Source organism: Nannobrachium achirus, assembly GCF_963921795.1.
Source record: "Nannobrachium achirus genome assembly, chromosome: 16".
Lineage (NCBI taxonomy): Eukaryota > Metazoa > Chordata > Actinopteri > Myctophiformes > Myctophidae > Nannobrachium > Nannobrachium achirus.
This window is the reverse complement of record NC_137823.1, coordinates 47,985,696-48,010,962: the sequence shown is the minus strand read 5'-3', so window position 1 is coordinate 48,010,962 and position 25,267 is coordinate 47,985,696. Positions and strand designations below refer to the sequence as shown.

Genomic DNA, 25,267 nt, shown 5'->3' with positions numbered 1-25,267 from the left:
CATAATAACAATCGCTGTTATTAAGAACAATATTAATGTAATGCATTTCTTTCCTTCCCCGCACGCAATATCTAATCCTAAGGCTTATACGCTTTCTTTTCTCCCCGTCTCCCCTCCATTAATGCGGGCGTGCAGAGATGAGTTTAAATGACTGTATCATCCACGAATAGCGTCTGTATCCACTGAGCATTAATTCTGCCCCACAGTCAGTCAGTCAGTCGCCTAAAATTCATGAAGATAAAAAATCAATGGATTTAATAGCAATATAATTATTTATTTATGGATTTGATCTACAGGTTGTAAAGGAGGGGGACGAAAATAAAATGTTGTTTTTTAAATTGTTTTAATTCGGTGGATAATTTGTAGCTAATTGGAAATAGTGCATCTGAGTGCGAGTTCCAAGAACGCATAATAATGTCATATTACTGACGTTATAGGCAGGTAATAATTTAGAAAGATGTATGTCCTACAAGGCCATGGTGTGTTACAGGTGGAGTTTCCAAGTGCGATATTAATCGAACGATCTAAATTCATCCAGTGTAGCCTGCATGAATCTTGCTTTTTGCACACTGGAACAGAATTGTCCTTTGGCCAAAAATGCTGCTTTTTAAACGGCTTGATAATCACACCGAGAAATGAACGCACGCGAAAATCTTCTCCGCAGACCCAGAAGTTCCATTTGATTCCATGACATTTCACCATGCACGGCCTCACACAGCCTCTGCTTTATATATATAGGCTACCCCGGAATGATTAGAATTCCAGAGCATAATTGGCTTTTGCGATGTTACAACGTTGGCTTGTTGGCGGCCGTAAATCAGGCGGTGGTAAAAGCCCAGGGAACCATTGCAGTCCCCATGTCACTTTGAACTTCCGATGCTCACGGGAGCCGCATAGACATATATGCATGTCAACATGCATGTTAAAACTGCTCCAAAAATAGACTGCTATATGACATAGGCCTAGGCTTCATGAAACTTTAGTGTTGTGTTTGAAAAAGAAAAAAAGGAGGGGGGGAAAAAGAAAATGACAAAATATTGCTATGAACTATGAAGTTTGGAAATGGGACAAACTTGAAATTATCAAAAGTTATTGCGCATGGGAAATTGTAAATTGTGTTTAATTAGTCTTCCAATCAGAAACTATACTGTTGGCATATTCACAAATACAAAGACAAACATTAACCTAAAACATAAAATAATATAGGCAAATGTAAAAAAATAATAATAATAATAATTAATTGGGTATGGATTTACAATTACAATGTAACTTAGAGAGCCTATAGGCTATATATATATGTTGGCACCTATGAAGATTCACTTTCACTTTTTCTTTTTTTGGCAGAAAACATAACTCAAGTTGCCCAATAAGATCTCAAAGTACAAAACGGATTCTTACTGGCGCATGCAGTCACTGATTTGTGAAGAAAGTGTCAGGAGCTTTCAGTCTCCCTGTGTGTCTCTCTCCCTCTCTCTCCCCCACTCTCTCTCTCTCTCTCTTTTTTTCACATCCAAGAACAGCCATTCTTCTTCTTCGGTCAAGTTCAGTGCATTGTCCTCCTCCGGACCAGGATGGACGCCTCTTATTGGTTAGGTGCGGAGCGGTTACATCACGCCTGCTCGGTGACGCGCCGTCTTCCTGTTTCCTTGCGCCGTGTCTTAAAGTGAATCTTAGTGGTGGAGGAGAGCGCAAGCATCAAACGCTCTGCTCTGCATCCCGCAGACACGCACATACACACTCACACACTCACTCTCTCTCACACACACAAGCTCACACGACGTCGGGCTCTCCAGTCAGTCCACACAGAAGAGGAATATTATAGGAGAGCGACTCGCAAAGAGCCTCGATCTTTTTTCTATCTGATTTTCTATCCATAGAATAGATAGTCGGCGGATCGCTCTCTCATCCCGTCACTTTATTTCTGATACCTTTTTTTCCCCCCGAGAAATTATTATATAGATCCAGTATAATCGCGAGCTCGCGGAGCGGTCCTCTCCTGTCCGTTATTCTCTTTTCCCATCCAGGAGTTGGTGTGGTTTTTTTCATCATCTAAAGGGGTAAGTAACCTTGTCCTCATGATACCTCCCTCTTGTTCTCCTGTGCGTGGCGGCGGCGTGCGCTCGGTGGGCGGAAAACAAAAAAACAAATCAAAAACCATTAACCGAGGAATTTATTCCGATGTTCCTATAGAGCAAATCAACGTCTTTTCCGGCGTTATCGCCCGAATTGGTTTCCCTCTCTTGGTGTCAGCGTGTGACTAGAGTTGTGTGAGTGTCTATCTGTTATTTGGATCATCATCAGGATGATTTGCGGATGGATCGTGTTGTAGCCCACCCTTCCTCATCACGCGGAGAGAAACGGTTCATTTGCAACTTTGTAAAGTAAGTTTGGGAAGCAAATGCGCCCCTTTTTTTCCCAGGTAGGGTTTCTAGTCCGTATACGTCGTTGTTTGGTGGCGGAAACTCTTAATGAAGTTGTGTCTGCGGTTTCATTTATTTGGCCATTGTTTAATTTTTTTCATTGTCCCGAAGGATATAGGCTTCAGTTCAGTCAACCACTTACTTACCTACCCGCAAGCAAAGACACGTTTGTGCTGTTAGCCCTAACCCTGATAGGAATCTTCTTCGCAAAGCAGCTTTTGTCATTGAAACTGTGATTACCCATTATGTTAGCAGCAGCAGTGCGTCTAACTGTTTATGCGTAGCCTAATGGTGCGCCATCCAGCCTCAGTCACAGTCCCAAGTGTACGGACACAGCGATCCCTTTTAAAACCTGCCTTACAAAGGATAAGTTAAGACGTTTTGTTTTAACTTTCAAATCATTTCGTGATTTCTACACTTATTAGGCTATATCCGATGCAAGACGACTGCATTTCTTTCCACCAGCATTTTAACAAATCCTTAACTTTATTATAGGCTATTACCCCTATATTGTTTTTTCCTCCCCCTTCTCTCGCTGTCTTTTTGTTTGTTATGGGCATCGCCTTACACAGTGTTTAAAGTGATGGGAGAAGGGGTGCAGACTGCAGAGACAGGGGGATTTAACGCGCTCCAGAGAGCAGCCAAGCTCATTGTTCATCTGCGCTCATATTTCCTTGAAATTGTTGAAAGGTCTTCCAAGTGATAGAGTGCGCATGGGCAATGGGAGACAGGTGCGCCGTCGGAAAAGACAGGTGCTGGCGACTATTTCGAGCGATAACGACACGGCCCATTGTTAAGGTCCTGTGGCGTTCAAGTCAAGGTTTTCTTGGAGATATATCACCCTTGTTTGAACTGCTGTGGAGATGGATGTCCAGACGTGGGCCAGGGCCATTTGTCAAAGTCAAGTGTGTTTTTATTTTAGACTAGTGAGTGCTTATAGGAGAGGCTTTCCCTTTCTCTATTAAAAACTAATACTGTTAATATACTAAAATAACTTTTAATTTATATCCCTATTTTGTTTTTTTGCAGTTTTATATTGGCTGTTCCTATATTCCCATTCATGTTTCAATTACACCCGTGTTAACATCTTCTTATTTCACAAATCAAATAATTTCCTGTTTTTTTCTTCTTCTTCTTTTCCTTTTATTATTATTATCATCATCACACTGTCATGCTTGACAAGTAGGTCTATAGACAATACCAATATTACACTGTGTGTGTGTGTGTGTGTGTGTGTGTGTGTGTGTGTGTGTGTGTGTGTGTGTGTGTGTGTGTGTGTGCATTGATAATGATATGTGTTAAATAAAGTTAATTGCTTTTGACAAAACAACTTTTCAATGGCGATGAAAGTGCAGTGGCACATTTTTCAAAACTAAGACTCTATTGAGGCTTTGAGGCTTGTAGTTAACAGAGTGTGTAGCCTATGCTCACTTCATTGCGGTTTAATTTCCATACATATCCCTCTCAGCGAATGAAGTCAATTCCTCATTCATTCCTCTGTTCACACATTACTTCAAATAAAAGTTGATACATTTTTTTTGCTGGTAAAATTAATCAGTAATCCTATGTTTTTGTTTTATTTGATACAATCTCATAACTGATTTGTTTGTGCAAACATGGAATACGTTTAATATTTGCACATAATGTACAAATGTCACGTTAAAAGTTAATGGTGTATTTACTAGCGACATGTTATTGGTATGTAGCCTATGAGTTCTCCGCAGTCAGATGTTCTACTTGGGATTAAAAAAAATGTATATATATATTATATATATTTTCTTTTATTTCTTTTTTTGCCAAATACACACTCAAGAATATCCTCATTTTAACCAACATTTAAAGATTCTCAAACGACTACTTTTACCAAATAAAAAAAAAAAATAGATGCCATGGCAACAATTGTTGGCATGCACCTTATTGTTACTGCGGAGATTAAAATGTCCCGTTGATTACTTCACACATTTTAGGCTGGATTTGGCTACAAGTGACATGCAGCCAATGCTTACACAGGGCTATTGACACAGTGTGGTTGTGACAAAACGTTTCACTTTCAGAGAGCGCTAGGGTTTTTTTGTGGAGCGCTTTAGGTCGTTCCTTGCCAGAGTTGACACTTGTGACCTATTCATTTGAGCAGAATTAACTGCTCCTGCCAGATGAAAAGACAAGCAAAAAGAAAACCCTCAAGTGAGCTCAGGCTGGCACCAAAATCAATAGGCCTTATTTAATTGTTTTTCTCTTTTATGTCATTTTCCCCCCAACATTTAATACCATATTGAGTTATGCAATGAAAAAAAGAAAACACATTTTAGCATTGTAAAATCTTTTAAGAATAATTTAGAACGTGTAAAAAAATATGTGTTGTGGAATTGACTGTCAGATAGTTGACTGAGCCGGACACAGCCAAATGGCCGTAAGAATACTGGGCATGTTTACACCACATTTTAGGGATAATCTTAATCCAACCTTATTCATTTTTACTTGATTTAGCAAGTTAATAGCTCCCATGACGACTCAATACACACAAACATGGAAATGAGGACAAGTACTTAAGTAATTATCATAATTTTATGCAGCTTTGTGTTCCGTGGGAACTGGTTCAGTGTCAGGCGGCGTGTGACAGGGGACAGGGATAAAATGTAGGACTTTGCCCTGGAATTCAGAGCCAAGGCCTAATTCTGACCCCATCACTCCTGTTCCCTAGCCTGTTCCCCACTATCATTGGTCCTCACTGCTTAAATGTAATCACGGATGTCGCTGGCCGGGTAGAGAGACTCACAGGGAGGGATTAGCTACTGTCTTGAGATAAACCCCCACAGCTTTTTACATATCAGTGCATATATCACGGCTAATGGAATTCACCGAAGGGAAATGTTTTTAATTATTTCACTCAATCTGAAACCGATTTCATTGCAATTCCCAGACATGTGAATTCAAAGTGGTCTAGTCTCAAAGACATTTAATGCATTTTTAAATGCTTTTTTATGGTCCTCATTTAGTGAATGACATAGATATAGCAAATATCCATAATTATTGTGTAACAGATCTGTGTGTTATATGCTCCCCTTTCCCTACCCCACACCCCAGGTACTCAGCAGCTTTGATCCAAGAGGATTGGCTCGGCGGGATATGGCCCAATAGCAGCAGCCCGTGATGCCGGACCATGACAGCGATTCCCTCCTGAGCAGACAGACCAAGCGAAGACGTGTGGACATCGGTGTCAAGAGGACCGTGGGCAGCAGCACAGCCTCCCCCGCAGCAGCAGCCACAACGACCACTGATAACATTGCCCGCGCCAAAGCAGCCATTTTCGGTGCCATGAACTCTCTGAGCTCTCACTCCCACCACGGGTCGGACACGGACTCCATGGAGTGTTCTATGGTGCAGCCGCACGGCGGGCCCGGCGTGGTCTCGGCCAGCGACAGCGAGTCCAAGTCCAACGTGCTCCGCAAGCTGCTGAAGAGGGCCAACTCGTACGAGGACGCCATGATGCCGTTCCCGGGCGCCACCATAATCTCTCAGCTCCTCAAGAACAACATGGCCAAGAACGGAGGAGGCATGGAGCGGGGAGAGCGAGGAGAAAGGGGCGAGAGAGGAGACGTGGGCTTCCACGGCCTGGGCCTGTCCAGCGGCGGTTCGGAAGCCCCCCAGGAGGACGCCTGCAGCAACTCCTCCCAAGACAGCAGCCCCCAGGAGTGCCTGTCGCCGTTCGGCCGCCCGCCGGGCCTGGGCGCCTTCGAGATGGAGCGCCTCAACGACGAGCACCTGCGGGCCAAGCGGGCGCGCGTGGAGAACATCATCCGCGGCATGAGCCACTCGCCCAGCGTGGTGGTGCCCGCCGCCTCGCGCCACTCCGGGGAGCAGCGCGACCGCGACATGGACGGCGACCGCGACATGGAGCTGGTCTGCCCGCCGCCTCCGCAGTCCCAGCAGCAGCAGGCGCCCAGCAGCCCGCGGGGCGGCGAGGTGTGCGGCAGCAGCAGCAGCCGGGAGAACAAGAGGAAGCAGCGTCTGCCCCAGCAGCAGCAGCAGAGCTTCACCCAGCTGGTGTGCCAGAGGAAGGAGCAGAAGCAGGAGGAGCGGCGGCAGCTCAAGCTGCAGCTGGAGGACATGCAGAAGCAGCTCCGCCAGCTCCAGGAGAAGTTCTTCCAGATCTACGACTCCACCGACGACTCGGAGCACAACGACTTGCACAACGACCTGGGCAACATGTCCGCCGAGGACAGCCCCGCCCGCTCCGACGCCGACGGAGACGACCGGGGCCGAGAGGACGGCGCGCGCTCCGACAACGAGATGTCCGACCTGGACCCGAGCCACTTCCTGGACCGGGCGCGGGCCTTGCTCCGGGAGCAGGCCCTCCTCGCCGAGGGGGATAAGCCGCGGAGAGAGGGCCTCGGAGGCCGCGTCGCTAAGGGCCCGGGAGGACCCGGAGCGTCCATGCACGCCGAGGGCAAGCAGCTAGCCGAGACGCTGAAGCAGGAGCTCAACTCGGCCATGACCCAGGTGCAGTGGTGTAAAGTAACTAACTAAGTGCTGTACTTAAGTACAATTTGTATGAATTTTTTACTTAACTTGAGTGTTTACAATTTTCAATACTTTTAGTTCTGCTCCACTACATTTCAGAGACAAATAATGCACTTTTTACTCCACTACAATTATTAGACAACTTTAGTTAGTAGTTACATTGTAGTTATTATTACAAAACATACATGAACCACTTTAGCACTACTGTATATCCGTTTGAAAATAACCGATCTACAAGCTCGCAATGCGTCACTTTTTTCAAAAGATTTGTATACATTTATACATTAGAAAACTTGTGAAACGGGAGATTCTGCATAATGATTACTTTTTACTTTTGTACTATAAGTACATTTTGATACCAATACTTGTGTTCTTTTACTCAAATACATTTTGAATTGCAGACTTTTACTCATAACAGAGCATTTCTACATTGCAAGTACAAAACGTAAATACGTTTTCCCCCACCTCTGCCCAGGTGGTGGACACGGTGGTGAAGGTGTTCGCCAAGCCGCCGCGGCCGACGCCCCAGCAGGCCTTCCCGCCGCTCCCCGTCCCGCCGGAGAGGTTCGCCGCCGCCGTCAACGGAGACAACCCCAACTTCCACACGGCCAACCAGAGGCTGCAGTGCTTCGGCGACGTCATCATTCCCAACCCGCTGGACTCCTTCGCGGGCATGCCGGGCATGCCGGGCTCGGCCGGCAACGACCAGACGGAGGCGCTGCCCCTGGTGGTGAGGAAGACCCCGAGCGAGCACCACCACCACCACCAGTCGTCGGCAGTGGGCGCCCACGGCGGGCACCACCACCCCTCGCTCCACCCTTCCTCCCTCTCCGCCTCCATGGGCTTCAGCCCGCCTTCCTTCCGGCACCCGTTCCCCCTGCCCCTCATGGGCTACCCCTTTCAGAGTCACCTGGGCGCGCCGTCGGGCTGCTACCCGGGCAAGGAGCGCTCCTCGCCCGACTCCATGGACCTGTCGAGGGAGACCACCAGCCTGAGGACCAAGATGGCGTCCGGCGGCCACCACATGGGGCACCACCATCACCACCACCACCACCACCGCTCCTGTTCGCCCACCCACCCGGGCAGCACGGCCGAGGGCCTCTCCCTGTCGCTCATCAAGTCCGAGTGCGGCGACCTCCAGGACATGGCCGACATCTCGCCCTACTCGGGTAGCAACGTATCCTTTTTATAGCGCTATGTTTCTCAAGCTTTATTAATGTCAATATGTATTTGGCCCACGGATCTGAAAAGATATTGTTCCCGGGACCCCCATACAAGATCTGTGTTTCTACACTTTGTGTGTTTTTGTAAAGACTAAATATATATATCAAGATCTTTTGAAAATAGCTGATTTATTATAGAGTCAAACAGATTTTCATGCTATAGTAACTAATTTTGCTGCCTCCCTGTCACACTTTGAGAACCACTACTTTAGTCTTCCGAGGGGGTGGGGTGGTTGGCAGGCGAGGGAGGGGGGGGGGTTAAAAGAAAAGAGAGAGAGCCTGCGATTGAGTGCAGCTGGATATTGTAGTTCGTTATAGATTTTTCTTTTTCCGCCAGCTAACGCGAACGTCATTCCTCCCGCGTTCAGACAGGTAGGAACATCTGTACTCGACACAGAGACGGAAAAAAAAAAACAAGGCGATTTCTTTTTTGTGCCTGTGCGTAAATCTAAAGCCTCAGAAGGAGCAGTAGAATTTGTTGATGAATCACAATCCCCACTCCTACTGCTGCTGCTCCCCTCCGTTATACTGCATTGTTAGATTTTATTTTTAGACCTCAGTACCTCTTCCTTCTCGCAGCTCCACAGCAACCTTTCCTTCCATCTTCTCTCTCCTAAGTGCTTTAAAAGCACTCTTGTCACATATCACTTACTCTCCAAGATTAGGTCCCCATGACATTTGCTGCCCCCGATTCCTTTTATGAAGTAAAAAAAAAATGGTCTGAAAGAGCAAGGAGAGATAGGATCCAGAAACTTGGCACACAATGGTGTTATATAGCCTCCCTTATAGCTTAACCCCGATGTGCCCCAATCGTGCCCGAGGATAAAGCCCCTATACCCTATGGGAGGCTCAGATTGAATCCCCGGGGACCCGAGGGCTAATAGCCTAAACGGATACATTCAGTCCTTCCTCTGTTTCCCATATACCTTCGTAGCCCCTGAGCACTCAACACTCCCTCGCCCTTATAAAAGTTTTAGACTAGTTGCACATAGCAGGAGGAGTTTTGCTTTAGGCTTCCTTTCTCTGTTGAGAAAATTAGTCCAGTCACAGCATCGCAAATGCTGTCAAGTAAATATGTTTTTACACATGTCGGAGGCTTTGTTTGTGTTGGAAGTGTGTGGCTGCGTTGTGGTGATGATTACCTGATTACCTCAGGCCGAGTCTTTCTGACTGTCTGTGTGTGCGTGCGTGCGCGTGTGTGCGCGTGCGTGCCTTCCTGTGTGTGTAAGAGAGAACAGAGCAACAGCAATGGTTCGCCTGAGGTCTCAGTAAAGATGTATATTTATGATTGCTGCTTGCGCTGTCTCTTGTGTTCTGCTTATCACCCACCCCTGTTGTAAAAAGCAATCGTTGTCCTTTCTTTTCTCTCCTTTTTTTCATTTCATAAAGATCTGTCAACAGCCTGGGGGGCCCTTCGGTTGTTGCTTGGCAGCCAAATACCTTTTTTTTTATATTCTCCCTCCCTCGCTCCCCTCCACCTCCCCCTCCTCCTCCTCCCTGTCTTTTCTTTGATGCGGACGTTAACAGGTGTTTGCAGCGAGCTGTTTATCTTTCATTACCTCGCCTTGTCTTGTCTTCTGACCCAAGGGTGAGCGCTTCCCAGAGATCCATAATCCTTTGCTTCTACCGTCTCCCGATGGAGGGATGAAAAAAGAAAATGAAGAGAGAGAGAGAGAGAGTCAATCCAGAAAACAATCAAACAATAACCGCATATGCCAGATGCTGTGGCATTAACAGATATACTCCCCTAAATAGGAAGAATAGATGGAATGACCATGCGCTTTTCTTTTCTACGTTTTCTTTTCTTTTTTTACGTTTAAAAACTAAGTTTGTCATTTACCAGACGTGAGCTTTGTAAATCTTTCAGGAAAAAAAGTGGTGTTTTTAAATACAATTTAATCAGCTGGGATTTCTATCTACCCAGCAGGCTCTGTTGTTGAGATACAGCTATACCAGGAGGCAGGAGTAGTAGTAGCGCTTTGTGCTATTTCCGTAACTCTCTCCTTCCTATTAATATCATTATTTCGGAAGCCTCAGAAGTATAAAGCTGTAACAGCTTGTCAGACATTTTGTGAGGTGTGTTCAAGTTCACCGGCGTTTCGGCAGCGTGGCGGAGCAGATGGCCGCCATCAATTTCCTCATTTGTTCTCCCGCTCCCGACTCTAGAATATCTTGTCCTTACACCTGGAATGAGGAAGTGGAGCAGAGCTATTTTCCTCTCATGACTTTGGGCTTTGGGGAAGTGTTGTGAGAATGATGATGTCTTGTCAGATGTGGCAGGCTGAACGGTGGGCCAGCTGGTATGAGGGCACCATCATGGCAAAATAATAGCGTCGCGCGCCACCCCTAAGTCCAATCACAATTACATTTGCAAGCTGTGAGTGAATTGGAGTCGAAAGTGCCTCATCAGGAGATATGGGAGCTCCTTAATTGTTCGGCTGAAGGGAGTTGATATTGTGTTCGTGGCTTTCAGAGCAAACATTTGTGCTTCTTAATATTGCTTTTTTTTCTCTCCGTTTAAACGTTTAGTGCTAATACTTACTGGGGGGAAATATGATATAACTGCGGAAGGAATCGTGCGCTATTCTCTGCAAAACCACTTATTTACAGTTTCTAACTGTATATCGTCACTGTTGGGCAGAAACCTCGTATCTCCAAGTTTCAAATGTGTACATTTTTTAAAGTAAAGCCCTGCTTCACCATACAAGTCTGTTGCACAAAAGTAGTGAAAACAGCAGCTGTTTTAACTAATTTTTAAAATTATGAATACAAAACAAACGGTTTTGGTCATACAGGGTTTCCACCCCGACAACGACGATATACATTTCTCAGTTTCTTTCTGTTTCTCTCTCTCTCTCTCTCTCTCTCTCTCTCTCTCTCTCTCTCTCTCTCTCTCTCTCTCTCTCTCTCTCTCTCTCCCTGCCTGCCTGAGTGTGAGGGTCCATTGTATCCCCTGCACTTGGAGCAGATGGTGTGGTGTGGAGAGTGGAGTGCTGCTGTTCTTTTGGCCAGGCCTGCCTGAGCAACACCAGTCTGCCAGCCCCCTCCCTCCCCCCAAAAAGACCCTCCCTGCTTATAGAGCCCCCCCATAATACAAGGGTGTCGCACCAAATCCTGGGCCCTGGGAACAAGGATTCACTGTGGGCCCCCATGAATGTTCTTCATAGAGGGTTTAACACATTTAGACTGGGAACGCATTAATACGCATTATTTTGTGCTTTAACGATTGAAAAATAACAGATATACAAGCTCACAGCACAGCACCGAGTGTAGATCTGCTATTTTTGAAAAATCATGAAAAATCCCCCAAAATGATATGTATTCGGCCACGGACCCCCATCTCAAAATATTTAGTTCCAGGGACCCCCTCAGAATCAAAATGAGAGTTACAAATGTTCGCTTAAAAATACATATATTCAAAAATAGCAGATCTACTCAAGCTCACAGCAAGGCACAGAGTGCCGCGCTGCGAGCTTGTACATCTGCTATTTTTCAATAGTTAAAGTCCAGGCCAGTCCCACTCCCCCCCCCCCCCCCTCCTTGTGACGCCCCTGCCCCCATACACTCACACACACACTCTCTCTCTCTCTCTCTCTCTCTCTCTCTCTCTCTCTCTCTCTCTCTCCCTGGCTCTGTAGACAATATCGTCAGGGTCTTTAAGGCGCAGCAAACCCAGTGTGGCTCAGCATTTGCTTGGCTTTTCCCCCCCCCCCCCCCAGCTCCTTTTAAAACGGGAGCCCTCGGTAACCCTGTGGGCCAAGGGCAATCCAATCTACCAGCTGATGCCTCCTCCCCACTCCCATGGTTACAGCGACGCCTGGACACTTGACTGATTTTAACGATGATAGCCACCCCTGGAGATCATAAATAACGTCAAGCAATGCATTTTGTCCACTCGAGTGTAAATAGTCTTCATGAAAACTTAGACCCGTATCCTGTGGGTAATTTAAAGCCCCTGTCTTGTTTGATGGAGGGGGGGGGGGGGGGGGGGAGAACCTTGTTGAAACAGCCCTGGGGTTTAACATGCAGCTCTCCCGAACCCCCTTCCCAGGCACGTGCACACGTACACATCAAAGGGGGGCTTGAGCCCCTGCCCCTTTTATCCGTCTGTAAAAAAGTGCCCTCTCCAGACCATGAATGTAGTTTTTACTATGGTGAAAGAAATGCAAATGCCCCCCTTTCCATGCCACGTCACCTGAAGGCAGAATTCAAGAGAATTGCCTTGTCCAAACTCCCCTGAACTTGAATGCAGCATCTTATGTTGAAAGAATTGCCCTCTCTGGCTAGAAATCCATGCTTGATTGATTGATTGAAGACTTTATTAGAAGTTTGCATAGGAAAAGGTACAGCTTCATGACGGTACAGTTCACTGGTATAAGGTCAACTAAAAGGAGATCCTAGAGAAGCACTTGGCTTATTTACACAGGAAACCATTGAAGTATCTCATATAACATTGAATGACAGACGGATATAACACAGTAGTATGCAGTAGATATAGTCAGGAAAAAAAAGGGGAAAAAAATCCATGCTGTAGACCACATCAACAGTATTCACTTGATTATGCTTTAGTTCAATGTGGTATCTGCGACGCGTTGTGAGCTTGGGAGGTCGGCTATTTCCACCAAAAGTGCCCTTTTAGAAATGTCAGCCCCTGCCTCTCTTAACGTTCTCTGCACGTCCCTGCCCCTTCCCCCCAGCAGCAGTCCCCTTTTCAATGTCTTATCCCGCCCAGATTGATATTATCAGATGCATTATACGGCCGTTAATTCACCATGGAAATGGTTTGGGCCGGTCGGTGGCGCAGATGTGGTTCAGTCCCCCATCGCTGGCGGAGTCCAAAGCCTCCGAGCCTCTCTCTCTCTCTCTCTCTCTCTCTCTCTCTCTCTCTCTCTCTCTCTCTCTCTCTCCTTTTTCCTTCCTCCTGCCTTTCCTCCTCCAAGGGTTTGGCAGCGGTAGAGAGACGGGGTGGTGGGGGTGGCGGGGTGGGGGTGGCAGGGGTGGAGCAGCACAGGGAGGAGGAGGAGGAGGAGGAGGAGGAGGGGTGTAATTGAAGGTTGGAACCGTTCTCTCCCTCAAGGTGCCCCCCACCAACTCCCACCTCCATCTAGGGATGGGACGATATGAAAATGTCATATCACGATTATTGTGACGAAATAAATCGCGATTTACGATATTATCGCGATAATCAAAATCCATTATCCTGGCACGGTACATTTGCCCAAAAAAATAGCTGATCTACAAGCTCACGACGCTATTTTTTTGGCAAAGACATTTGATAGAGAGTGGGAAAAAAAAGACTGTATCAAGTACGTATATTCTAAGTACCTTTTACCAATTCTAGAGGGTTTAAGTGGTACCGGATATGCAGCTCTGCAAATAAAAGGTGAATTGATCCCAGTGCATGACGGAGGAGGACGATATCACGATAAATGAAATCGCCGCGATTACGATTATCGCGAGTGTTTTTTTTTATCACGATAAACTCGTCCCATCCCAACTCCCACCTCCCGTCCTCCGCTGCTCTCTCCAGACAGGGCTTGCGTTAGATCTGATGTGTACACAGTAAAGGCTACGTTTTGACAATCTCAACAGTTTAAATTAACACTCTGGATTTTACCGTTTATTTGAATTATGGACCTTCTGTGTGTGAGCTTTTCCTTTTTTTCCCTTTTTCGTCTGGGACTAACTCCTCAGCCTTGTTTTACAACAAGACATAAAGCCGACATCATACAGTTGTGTTCGTGCTTGGCATGTGTTGCCGCCAAGCCATTAGGCCTTCTAGCCCCGTCACTGGCATTAACTGCTGTCTTTGTCTGTGATATGCAAATGTCTGCTATTTTTTTTCTTCTTCTTTTTTTCCCTCTCTCTCGGCTAGAGGTTGGGGGTGGAGGGAAAAGGCGTTTGCTTACTTTGACTGTGAAATGAGCCTCCTTATGTAAAGGTACCGGCTGTAGTGCTGGCCAATGTTTTTATTTACCATGACGCGCTCACACCTGATATGGACCATGCTAATTGCAAGCAAATGGCTTCTCACCCGCAGCCGCACAGTCTTCAGTCCTCCCAGCAGCCCCCTATTTCTTAGCTTCGGTTTGTTTGACAAATAATCACATTTATAACGTATTTAATGGAACAGGACGACATTTACTTGAACACGTAAACCCTCTATACTTGACAGGGGCCGGCTCTTTACTTGGTCCGCTGTTTATTTCCCTCTCACCTTTTCACACATGAATGTTCGCCTGTTATGAAATGGTTAACTTGATGAAGTTGAAAGAAACATTCAAGTAATGCACTAGATTTGTGAGAAGTGTTACTTTCTTTCCGTGTTTTACCTTAACCATTATTATCAGATCCAGGAGGGTTTGTCCCCCAATCACCTGAAGAAGGCCAAACTAATGTTCTTCTACGCTCGCTACCCGAGCTCCAACATGCTCAAGATGTTCTTCTCTGACGTCAAGGTGAGTCAACCTTTCAAAGCTTCTACTATCATGGAAACATCTCTAAATATAGCTGTCCATCTCTGTACTTTTATATTTATTTTCAAACCCGCTTGTGTCTGTTCTCTATCTTAGAAAGGGTGACCGTAAGGGTCGCTCACACTCAGTGCTTTTATTGTCACCCTTTCTCTTTAAACATTTCCTGTCCTGTTCCTCTTCTTTCGTCAACCGACCCGGGTTTAAAATGGGGAAGTTTTAATTGAATAATTTGCGGTTGTTGCGCTGCCAGCTTCGGTTGCAGCGCGCTAAAGAAAAAGCGCACGCACACTGTTTACCTCGCCCTGCTGCGAGTAGTACCGCTCTCCGCACGAAGTCACGGCGCCGGCTTTATGCAAAAAAGCTTGAACGAGGAGGAAGTTGAACGGGTTTACATGAAGGAGAGCCGTGGAGCCCATGAGTATAGTGAAGAAAAAGAACTGGATGAGTAACGGAGTGGGGGGGAGGGAGAGAGAGAGAGGGCACGGAGGGGAGGATAGAGCCTAGAGACGGAGGAGGGGTTATCTGAGCAGGTGTACGGAGAATGTGTTGATGGAGAGAGAGAGGGGAGGAGGAGGGGGAGGAGGGGGAGAACGCAGCCAGGATGAGAGTTCTCTCCGCTGGGGGAAGAGTGCGGGGAATTTCGCAAACAAAGCACAATATGTTAGCTGTGTGTAACACACTGGTTCTCAACCTGTGGGTCGGGGACCTCCTCTAGGAGGTCCCCAAATTATTTTGGGGGGGTCCCCAGATGATTAGCTTAATGTGCAACATTGTTTTCTCACTCAACAGCAAACAAACCAACATAAGGTTTTAAGTGTATAGAGGGTATAGGCACATTTCTAAAGTGACAATTTAAGGACTTTTTAATACCTCTAAAATGACAAATTAAATATTGGTCAAATTGTCAAATATTAGAGGCAGAAATTGTGAAAATAGCTGATCTACAATTTTTACAATAGAACCGTGTTATACAACATGTAATGCCTCAACTCTTAGTGCTCGTCAGGGTTAAAATATGATTACTTTGGGGGCCCCCAGTTAAAATATGATTATGTTTCGGGGTCACAGCCTGAAAAGGTTAAGAACCACGGGTGTAACACATAAAACCGCAAACGACACAATGGCCGTTGTGTAGTGTGCGTGTACGCCCAAGTTTGTTGTTATTGTTGTTGTTGTTTTGTGTGCTCCCCCGTCTCAGACCATAGTGGGGGGAGAGGGCGGGGGGTTGGGGTGAAAGTGGGTAAACACTATGACAGATCCAGGCCATCTTATTCAAATCAGGAGATAAAGGTTTCGCTTTTCTCCCAGCTGCCCGCACTTGGGTGCCACCGCGGCCACCAATCATAACTGGCAGGGATTGACTTGCTCGGAGGGCTCACACGCCGATTAGGGTTAGGGGAGGAGAGAGCACAGCCCCCGGAAACGAGGGTAAACACCTCTGTTCCGTCACGCGGCGTCTGACCTATCAGCGCCACAGCGGGCCTCTGATTGGATAATGGGTCCCGGTGAAACATTTTTGGCAGAAGCAACACCATCAACACCTGTGGCTGCTTTTTAAACGGCCTCCGCTATTTAGCGTTATTAGGACTGCGACAGCCCTAAGGAGGAGCCCCCCCTGCTTTATACAACGGCGCTGTACACTTTAAAACAAGGTCAAAATTGCTGAGGGGATTAAGAACGACATGGTTTTGTTTTGGTTTTCCACAGGGAGACAATAGGGGACTGTAGCTCTGAATCGGTAGACATGCATGGGAATGAGACTATCTAATTAGGCGTGGCTAGTCCGCCCTCCAAGCGAGTGCCTCTCCTCAGACAAAAAAAAGTCTTCCAGGCTAATCAGGTCTCCACTAATCGGGGTCTTGACTGCCGAGGACCCTTAATGAACGTGGGAAGTGGGTTGTGTCCCGCGCGACGCCGTCACTGTTGTGGTGGGCCGCTTATTAAGCCCTCCTTAAGACGCTCCTAACTTTTTGACTTTTGATGTTCTGAGACGTGTTTTGACAGGGTGTAACATAATGCTATTGTTGGTGGTTAGTGATGACCTAATAGTGGCCTTTTGTTGTCTCAAAGCGGTCATTGTTAAGGACCAGGGTGTTGTTTGGACACACAAGGGTGGAAGTTACGGGGTAATTATTAGGGATTAATGGCTCAGATAATCGTTTTGGGTGAAAGGAAAATAACGTCGCTGTCGGTTGCTTTTTTCAGGAAATGGAAAAAAGGGACCTGTGTTCCTGTGTAGTTATTTAGTCTCATGTTAATACTTTTTATTGGTTAGATATTTATGAAGACCGACAGACAGCTTGTGGATCAGTTGTTTATGCTAATGTTGTGTGACACGAAGTAGGGCATTCATTTATAAAATAAATTATAATAATAATAGAAAATACATGTTTTTTCCACTTTTTATTATTATTATTATTATTGTTTTATTATAATTTTTTTCCAGTTTATTAGGCAATCAGTTTTTTGCCTTTAGAAATGTCAAATTGTTATGTGGATTTATATAGGTTGCATGGCCTTGGCTTTGGCATGAGTTCATGTTCTCACTCAATTTGTCAAAGTCTCGATCCATCCTGAGAAAGACGTGTGTTCACCTCCCTGTTGCTCTCTCCTGCTCTCTTCCTTTTAGTGATGATGGTACCTCCGGAGCGTTCATTTATTTCTGATATTCTTTCACACTGTCAGAGTTAAACGGACGCCGTGTTGTGCCGTGTGTTTTTCCTTTTTGGACAGTCATGTGCACACGGGTTCAGCGCTAGGGTCAGGAGGGGTTTTTCTCTCCTCTTTATGTGTCATTCCTTCTCTTTTCTTTTTTTTTCGCTGATGGTGTGGCATCGGGTACGTGCTCCCTGGCGGGGGCCGGGGCGAAAAAAAGAAAAGCCAGCCGCTGGATTTGAGTCGCCGCGGTAACAAAAGCCCGCTTTCCAGGACCGCTTTTTTGTCCGTAGTCAGCCAATAGACAGCTGGAGATTATGTCCCACAATTCACCCCTGCAAAAACAGGAAACGTTGGAAAGCCCTGATGACTGTGAAGGGGCTTACGAGAGAGATAGAGAGAGACAGAGAGAGACAGAGAGAGAAAGAGAGGGAGAGAGAGGGAGAGAAAGAGGGGCCCGCACAGCTTCTCTCCCTTTCTGCTCGTCTCTCCGGCTGTTCTGGATGTAGCTTAGCGCTCTGAGGTCATCTGTGTGCATTCTGCTTCTATTGCTGACCGCTGTGTCAGTCAGAGACGAGCGTTTGGAAAAGAGAGACATGATCGTTTTTCCTCCCAGTCATCAATTATAAGAGGCAGACACGTACATACAACAATAACAGCATGGTACTTAGTTTACCGGGTCGAGGAGTTGATACCGAAGGAAATTAGGAAAGACATGCATGCCGCAAAGAGCGGCGGCGGATGCCTGTGGCAAGAGGCTCGCTGTTGTGTGGGCAACGCGAAGCTTCCGCCGTGGAGACTTGAGCGTTTTCCTATTCTGGTCTTAAGTAGGGGCTCGCAATTGGAGTGTGTGCGTGTGCAGGGGCGTCACAAGGGGGGGGTTACTTGGGCCCAAGGTGGAGGGGCCCTAGTAACTTTAGCTATTGAAAAATAGCAGCTGCGAGCTTGTAGATAAGTCGTGAAAATGTGTGAAAATCTTTGAATTTATGTACTTTTTAAGCGAACATTTGTAACTCAAATGTTGCTTCTGGGGGTGGTCCCTGGAATTAAATATTTTGAGATGGGGGTCCGTGGCCAAATACATATCATATTGGGGGTCCTTCACATGAAAATATTTGAGCACCACTGACATATAAAACATAGGTTTAAAAAAAAAAAGGGATTTGAAATATTCAGACCTTTTTCAAAAATAGCAGATCTACAAGCTTGCAGCGCGGCACTCGGTGCCGCGCTGTGAGCTTGTAGATCTGCTATTTTTCAATAGTTAAAGCACAAAATGTGAGTGAATCCTTGTACCCAGGGCACAGAATTTGGTGTGACACCCCTGTGCGTGTGTGTGTGTCTCTCTCCATGCCTTGTTGCCGCTAAGCGATGACCTTTCACAGGCTCTTGAGTGTGAGTGTGAGAAACACGCTCTCGCCGTCTCTCCCGTCTCCCCCTCACTTCTCACACACACTCATATACTTAAATATGCCCACGGCCCCATGGAACATACAAGTACACGCACACACACACACACACATGCCATCCCGTGTGTGTGTGTTTCGGCTGACCCCTGGCAGCTGGCATTAAGGAGCTATACAGTGATGTGCTCCTTTGAAGCGCTTCCTCCCTGGTCTGTAGCTGCTATCAGCGGCGGTCTTTGTCCCACCACCGAACCCCAGCGTCCCTGTTCTGGGGGGCGAACATTCAGCGAAAAAATATTTTGGGTGAAGTGTTGAGCAAAAACAGGAGGGGGACCTGGTATAGAGCCCTGGGGGACTCTGGCCAACTAAGTATATAGGTTTTTAAGGGATAATTCACCCAAAAAAATTGTTTTTGTCGCATTCCTAAGACAATAATTTTAAGAGACTCAAAGCAGGCTATTTGTGTCTCCATAGGGAACCACTGCTGGTCATCAAATTACTGGCTTAGGAATGCGACAAAAACCACTATCCACAAATTCAAGTCTCCATGGGGTGAGTAATCGATATAAATTATATGTATAAATATGTATTCTTTCGGGTGAACTATCCCTTTAAGTGCTTGATGAACCAAAAAGTGCTCTGGAGCCGCATTTGGATTCAACAGGCCCACCAAATATCGCATTGTATTTGTGTCCTTTTTGTAGTACATTATATTGTGCACGCATGCACAGAAGACATTGCATATCGTCACTGTTGCCATGGGCACAAACCTCGTATCTCCAAGTTTCAGATTTGTACGTTTAAGTAAAGCCCTGCTTCACCATACAAGGCCGTCTCACAAAAGTAGTGAAAACAGCCGATCTACAAGCACACAACGCCTCTCGGTGCGAGGCGTTGTGTGCTTGTAGATCTGCTGTTTTCACTAGTTTAAATCATTTTTAAAATGATAAATGCAAAACCAACGGTTTTGGACATACAAGGTTTACACCCGACAACAACGATATGTAGGCAGTCCAATACAGTGCACGTGTGCACGCACGCGCCACAGTTTGACGTGCTCCAGCCTGGGCCCTCCTATCCGGGCAGCTGGGCGTGCGGCACGCAGGGCCACGCAGGGCCTTGGTGCCGTTCCCCTCCCCGGCTGTCTGGGTAATAAAGTGATCCTTGTCCAAAGTGACAAATCTATCCGTCACTCGGGCCGCGGTGACACCAAAGGTCCCCCGTATGAGCGATGGCGTCGCTTTCACTGACTTTAATCTCAGTATGTAGCCCTCAATCACATGCACACACGCCACGCGCACACCGACGCATGTGTACACACACACACACACACACACACACACACACACACACACACACACACACACACACACGCGTGCGCATATTCACACGTGCATGGACACACACATGCTGGGCACTAATTCACTAATGTTCCACCGCACACAAACAGGTATTACCTTCAACTCTTTCCTAAGTGAAAGCCAAACATGGCCCTGTCTGTGTCTCTCTCTGTGTGTGTGTGTGTGTGTGTGTGTGTGCGTGCGTACATGTGCGTGCGTTTTGTGTGTCAGAGGTGAGCTTGGTGGGGCAGCGTTGCATTGTGGGTGTAAGAATAGCCCCCGTGCGGCTGATGTATTTGTAAGTGTCAGTAGTTTGTTTGTTTGACACTCTGATGTCACGACCCCGGCTTGCTGACTGCTCACGTTCCGACGTCCCCCCCCCCCTCCATTGTCCGACACCGCTGACCCCCCCCCTCCTCTCTCTCTCTCTCTCTCTCTCTCTCTCTCTTTCTCCTCTTTCCTCCTCCTCCCATTCCAGCCGTTTATGCTCACCCAGCACTTTAGGGCAGCCACCATACTGTCCCCCCCCTTCCCCCCACTCCGCCACACACACACATACACACAAACACACACCCACCCAATCCCCCCCGGCCAAACAATGTCAGGGCAGACTTACTCTCTTTCAAAATCCCACCCATTATGTCATCCAGCGACCATTCCAGAAAGACAGCCCCCCATCCCCTCGCCCCCCCCCCCCCCCCCCCCTCCTTTAAACCTGTTCCGCCGCGCGGCCGATCGCTTCTGCGTTCTTCCTTCGGGATCGGAATTGGAGAGTTCACAGGTGTAAAATCAGCAGGTGCGCTATACCTGTTCTTTTTTTGCGCAAGCTCCGTCATTTTGATGTTTTCAAGAAAGAAAAGGGGAGAACATAGAGAGAGAGAGAGAGAGAGAGAGAGAGAGAGCAGGGAGAAAAACAGAAAAAGAAACCAAAAGATATCTACGTATACAAAATGGCATAAAATATAGCAGCAGCCATGTGCATGAGTTTAGAACAGGGGTCTTCAACAGGGGGTCCCCCTGCAGAGTTACTACAGGGGGGCCGCCAAATCTTTGTGTGATAGGATCATGTTTTTTACATTAACCACTTGAACCCTAGCATCCTTATTCTGATTGGAACATTACCCAAAAATAGCTTGTAGATCGGCTATTTTTGTCAAAGAAGAGCAGTCTAAAGTATTTGATGTGTGTGTGTGTGTGTGTGTGGTCAAATGTCTGAAAAAATACACATTACTCCAACATGATGACAGTGCTGTCAAACAAGTCTAAGCTGTCTAAGAAATCTATGAAAATCTTTCTTCTGCAACACAAATTTATACAATATGTAGTGGGGGTCCCTGCTTCATCTCTCTCTCTCTCTCAGCTAAGGGGTCCTTGGCCTGAAACCGTTTTAAGACCCCTGGTTTAGACATAAGGTGCAAAACAGCGGCAACAACGCATCGCTAGCTCCTCATAGCAGCAGGTGTGTACGTGAGACATGAGCCAATAAACTCCTCTGTTTATCTTATTTACCTTCCTCTCTGTTCTTCTGTGTTCTTGTCAGTGTTTGTGTGTGTGCACACTGTCTGTGTCTGTTTGTTATCCCAGAGTGAAGTGTGTGCGTGCGCGCGTGCGTGTGTGCGTGCGCGCGTGCGCACGTGGAACAATAGCCAGGACCTAATCTCCATGTCAAAACCGCTCTGCCTCCCCGGCGAGGAGCAGCCCGCTCAGCGTTTAGTAGCGTTTTGTCCCTCCATTCATACAGCATCACAAAAAGAGAAGGCCTCTGTGTGCGTGTGTGTGTGTGTGCGAGCGTGTGTGTGTGTGCGTGTGTGTGTGTGTGTGTGTGTGTTGTGTTGTGTCGAGGGGTAAGGCAAGGGAGGGGTCAGGGCCAAAAAAAATGAGGGGGGAGCGGGGGGTGAAATGTTTTCTTTCGGGGCGATCAGGGATGAAGTGAACGGGTTTTAGAGGGATAGATCCAGGGGCGTCAATTGGGTATGGCAGGGGTATGCAGCTGCCATACCCTGGGTCCAGGGGTCGGGGAAATAAAAGTTACTTTTAAATGTAAATCCATGAATGTCTCTTTGTCTATCTGTGCTGGTTATTATGTTGTTAAATTACAGTAAAATAAATAATGCGAAATTTAACAAAAAGGCTTTAAAGGTCCTACACCATGCATTTAAAAATAATTTATATAACACTGTTTGTGTCCCAAAAACGTTTTTGAAAAGGTTTGAGGCTAAATTACCACTCCTGAATACAGAGCCCCTGTCATTTCTGCCTGGCTTTCAGAGCATTTTCAGCTGCAGTACCACCTTGTCCTGAGTGGGAGGACTGCGCTATTGAGCCAGTTTTGGCCCCACACTCCTCCCCACCTCCTGCTCAGCAGGCCTGCCCACCCCTCCCCAACCCTCTCCCAGCTCCTCCTGCCTCCTTCTCAGGCCTGCCCACCCCTCCCCAACCCTCTCCCAGCTCCTCCTGCCTCCTTCTCAGGCCTTGTGACATCACAAATCTGACATTTCACAATCAGGACCGTTCTGAGACATGCTAACATAGACTGAGAAAGACACAATGGTCAGAAATAGGACTTTGTGAGGATAGAAGTTGCTGGTGGGACACCAAGAAAATACATAAAAATTGGAAAAATGAAAATTCATCGTGTAGTCCCTTTAACAAGGTATTATAATTTTATTTTCCCCATCTTGACAAAATGGTATATTCCCAGGTTGCACAGGTGCAATGCATTCTTGTTTATTGTGGTACGTTTACTAACATGCAAAGTTTAGCTGCACTTGAACAACCGTTCCAGGCTGCCATATCCAGCCCAAGAAACCATAGAAACCTGGGGGGAAAAGGAAAAAAATCAATTTTTCCGCACACGCCGTCTTTGCCATACCCTAGCTTTTACTGAACTGACGCCACTGGATAGATCTGGTGTGTGTGTGTGTGTGAGCGAGCAAGGAAAAAACGCCATGCTTTTGGGGGCGGGGGGGGGGGGGGACGCCGGGCCCCCCGAGGTCCTTATCTAGCGGTGTGGATGTTTGGACAGTGTGTTTTCACTGCCCAGGCCAGGGCGGAAAAAAGAAGCGCTGGACAATCCCAGGCCCTTAATAGGTTTACCTCCTCGCTCGCCCCCCCATTGAATCCAGCCGAGCGGCACAGATCAGATAGCTGCAGCCTTCTGAGCAGCGCTTATCATCTCTGCCTCTCTCCCTCTCTCTCTCTCTCTCTCTGTATGTCTCTCTTTTTTCTCTCTCTCTCTCCTTTTCTTCTTCTTTCTTCCTGCCCAGAAGGAGCAGAGCGAGAGGGGGCGGAGAGTTGTGTGTGTGTGTGTGTGCGTGCGTGTGTGTGTGGAGGTGGGTGGTGGGGGGACGTAATTGGTGAACGGGGTTAAGTACATGTTTGAGCCCCCTGCGGGCGAGGGCGCTTCAGATGATGACTTAATCGTTTTTCTGGTCAATTATGTGTTTGCGGTCGCGCATCCCCCCCCCCACACACACACACACCCCCCCCCCCCCCCCCCCCCCCGACTCTGCGCTCTCAGGGTTATGATAGGGGGGAGGTCTGCTCCCAGCGGGGTAGATGAACCACACGCACACTTACACGCTCTCTCGCTGCTCTTTCCTTTCTCCCCCTCCCCTCCCCTCCCCTCGTTCGCTGTCTTACTTTATGTCTCTATTATCTTCCCTCGCTCCGCGACCTGTGTTCTCTCCAGCAGCTCCTCCTGTCTTTTATCTTCGCTCCCTTTCTCTCTCCCTCTCTCTCTCTCTCTTGCCCTTTCGCTGTCTGCCTCTGTCTTTTAAGTTATCGCCCCCCCCTCCCTCTCCTGTCCAGACTTGACATCCTGTCTTCCTTATTCATGAAGCCCTTCTTCTCCTCAGCTGATGTCTTAATAGGGCTGAGACGGGGCAGGCGTTAACGCCTTGGGTGGAGCGAAAAACTGTAAAACGCTCTACTGTATATATTGAACACACTACTGTTCTGTATATCGTCAATGTCAGGCAGAAACCTCCTATCTCCAAGTTTCGAATTTGTATGTTATTTTGTAAAGTAAAGCCCTGCCACACAAGACTAGTGAAAATAGCAGATCTACAAGCACACAACGCCTCAAAGTTTTTTTGTTAAACTTTTAAAGGCCCTTTCCCACTGGGCGCGATAACGATAAAGATAACGTTCTCAATTGATGTGGATGGCAGCGTCCACACCACAACGATAACGGCGACATAATTGATGTGAACGGCGACATAATTATCGTTATCGTTATAGTTATCTTTAGCGTGACTTGTTGGAATGACACTTCACTGAAGTTAGATATATTGGACTGTGGACAATGTTATGTCCAGTCAGACAGGATTGGTCATGCTTCACGTGACATCACACTATCTAATATTAATTGTAAGACGGAATTCATTTTCCAGTGGATTCCTCGTGATTCCCATCAGTGCAACCACACTTGCAATTTTCTAGAATTGCACCTTTCTAGTTTGTATTAACCTAAGCTGCCACATCTGTTCATCCATATTACATTTTATGTGAGTCCCTGAGTCTTTTATTGTCGTTCTTGATTTCTTTGGATACCCTTTTTATATTTACAGTATACAATTCATGATACTATTACTAAGCATTGCAAACAGCTGAACCTGTTTAATAAGAGAAGATAATATTTTATCCTCCAACAATTGGGAAAATGGCATCATAAAAAAACATCTGAAACAGTAGAACTCCATGAGTCTTTTAAAATACAGAAACACAGAATGTTACCATATTCTCATAGCGGCAATTCTGCACTTATGTCATGGGGAGTGGGAAACCCCGCCCCAACAACAGGGTGCACAGGATGCCACAGACATGTAAGAAACGTACTATTTCCACTGGCATGAGTGTTCTAGTGATGACATCTTTTTGTAGGCCAACCAGGAAGTTACATCCACCATAGTTTCACTCCGCAGATTTCCACTGGAACCTTTTGTATCAAACAACATCATATGGCAGTGATTTTCAACCTTTTTCATATCAAGGTCCATTATTTATTCAGCATTTGAGCCATGGACCACCATTTGATGAGATTTGGTCTCCCAGGCCCAAAACGTAAAATATTTTGTTATCGTTGGGTGCGATTTTTCCCCCCAACAATTCCAAGCTGTATTAATGTTGGTACCATAGGAGAGATGACAGGAAAACGTTAACAACATTCTCTAATTGTGTAGACTTTTTTAAAATTAAGTAATGAAGAGATGTTAAACAATAACT

At 46.6% G+C, this 25,267-nt stretch overlaps 1 protein-coding gene across 4 annotated transcripts in view; it reads left to right on the top strand.

Annotated features, from left to right (window-relative positions):
- The first annotated feature begins 1,165 nt into the window (after nt 1-1,165).
- prox1a (prospero homeobox 1a) overlaps nt 1,166-25,267 on the top strand; it is a 59,354-nt gene continuing 35,252 nt past the window's right edge. For 2 of the 4 annotated variants that reach the window (XR_013962865.1, XM_080745217.1), the window contains exons 1-5: nt 1,166-2,057; nt 5,505-6,920; nt 7,417-8,118; nt 14,515-14,622; nt 19,176-19,253. Coding sequence is in view for 3 of the 4 variants with exons in the window: in XM_080745217.1 (XP_080601343.1) it covers nt 5,571-6,920; nt 7,417-8,118; nt 14,515-14,622; nt 19,176-19,253 (2,238 nt within the window). In the remaining variant the exon portion in view is untranslated. Of the gene's footprint in view, nt 2,058-2,089; nt 2,382-5,504; nt 6,921-7,416; nt 8,119-14,514; nt 14,623-19,175; nt 19,254-25,267 lie in introns of those variants that run through there. The other 2 variants (XM_080745218.1, XM_080745219.1) reach the window with 2 other exon arrangements.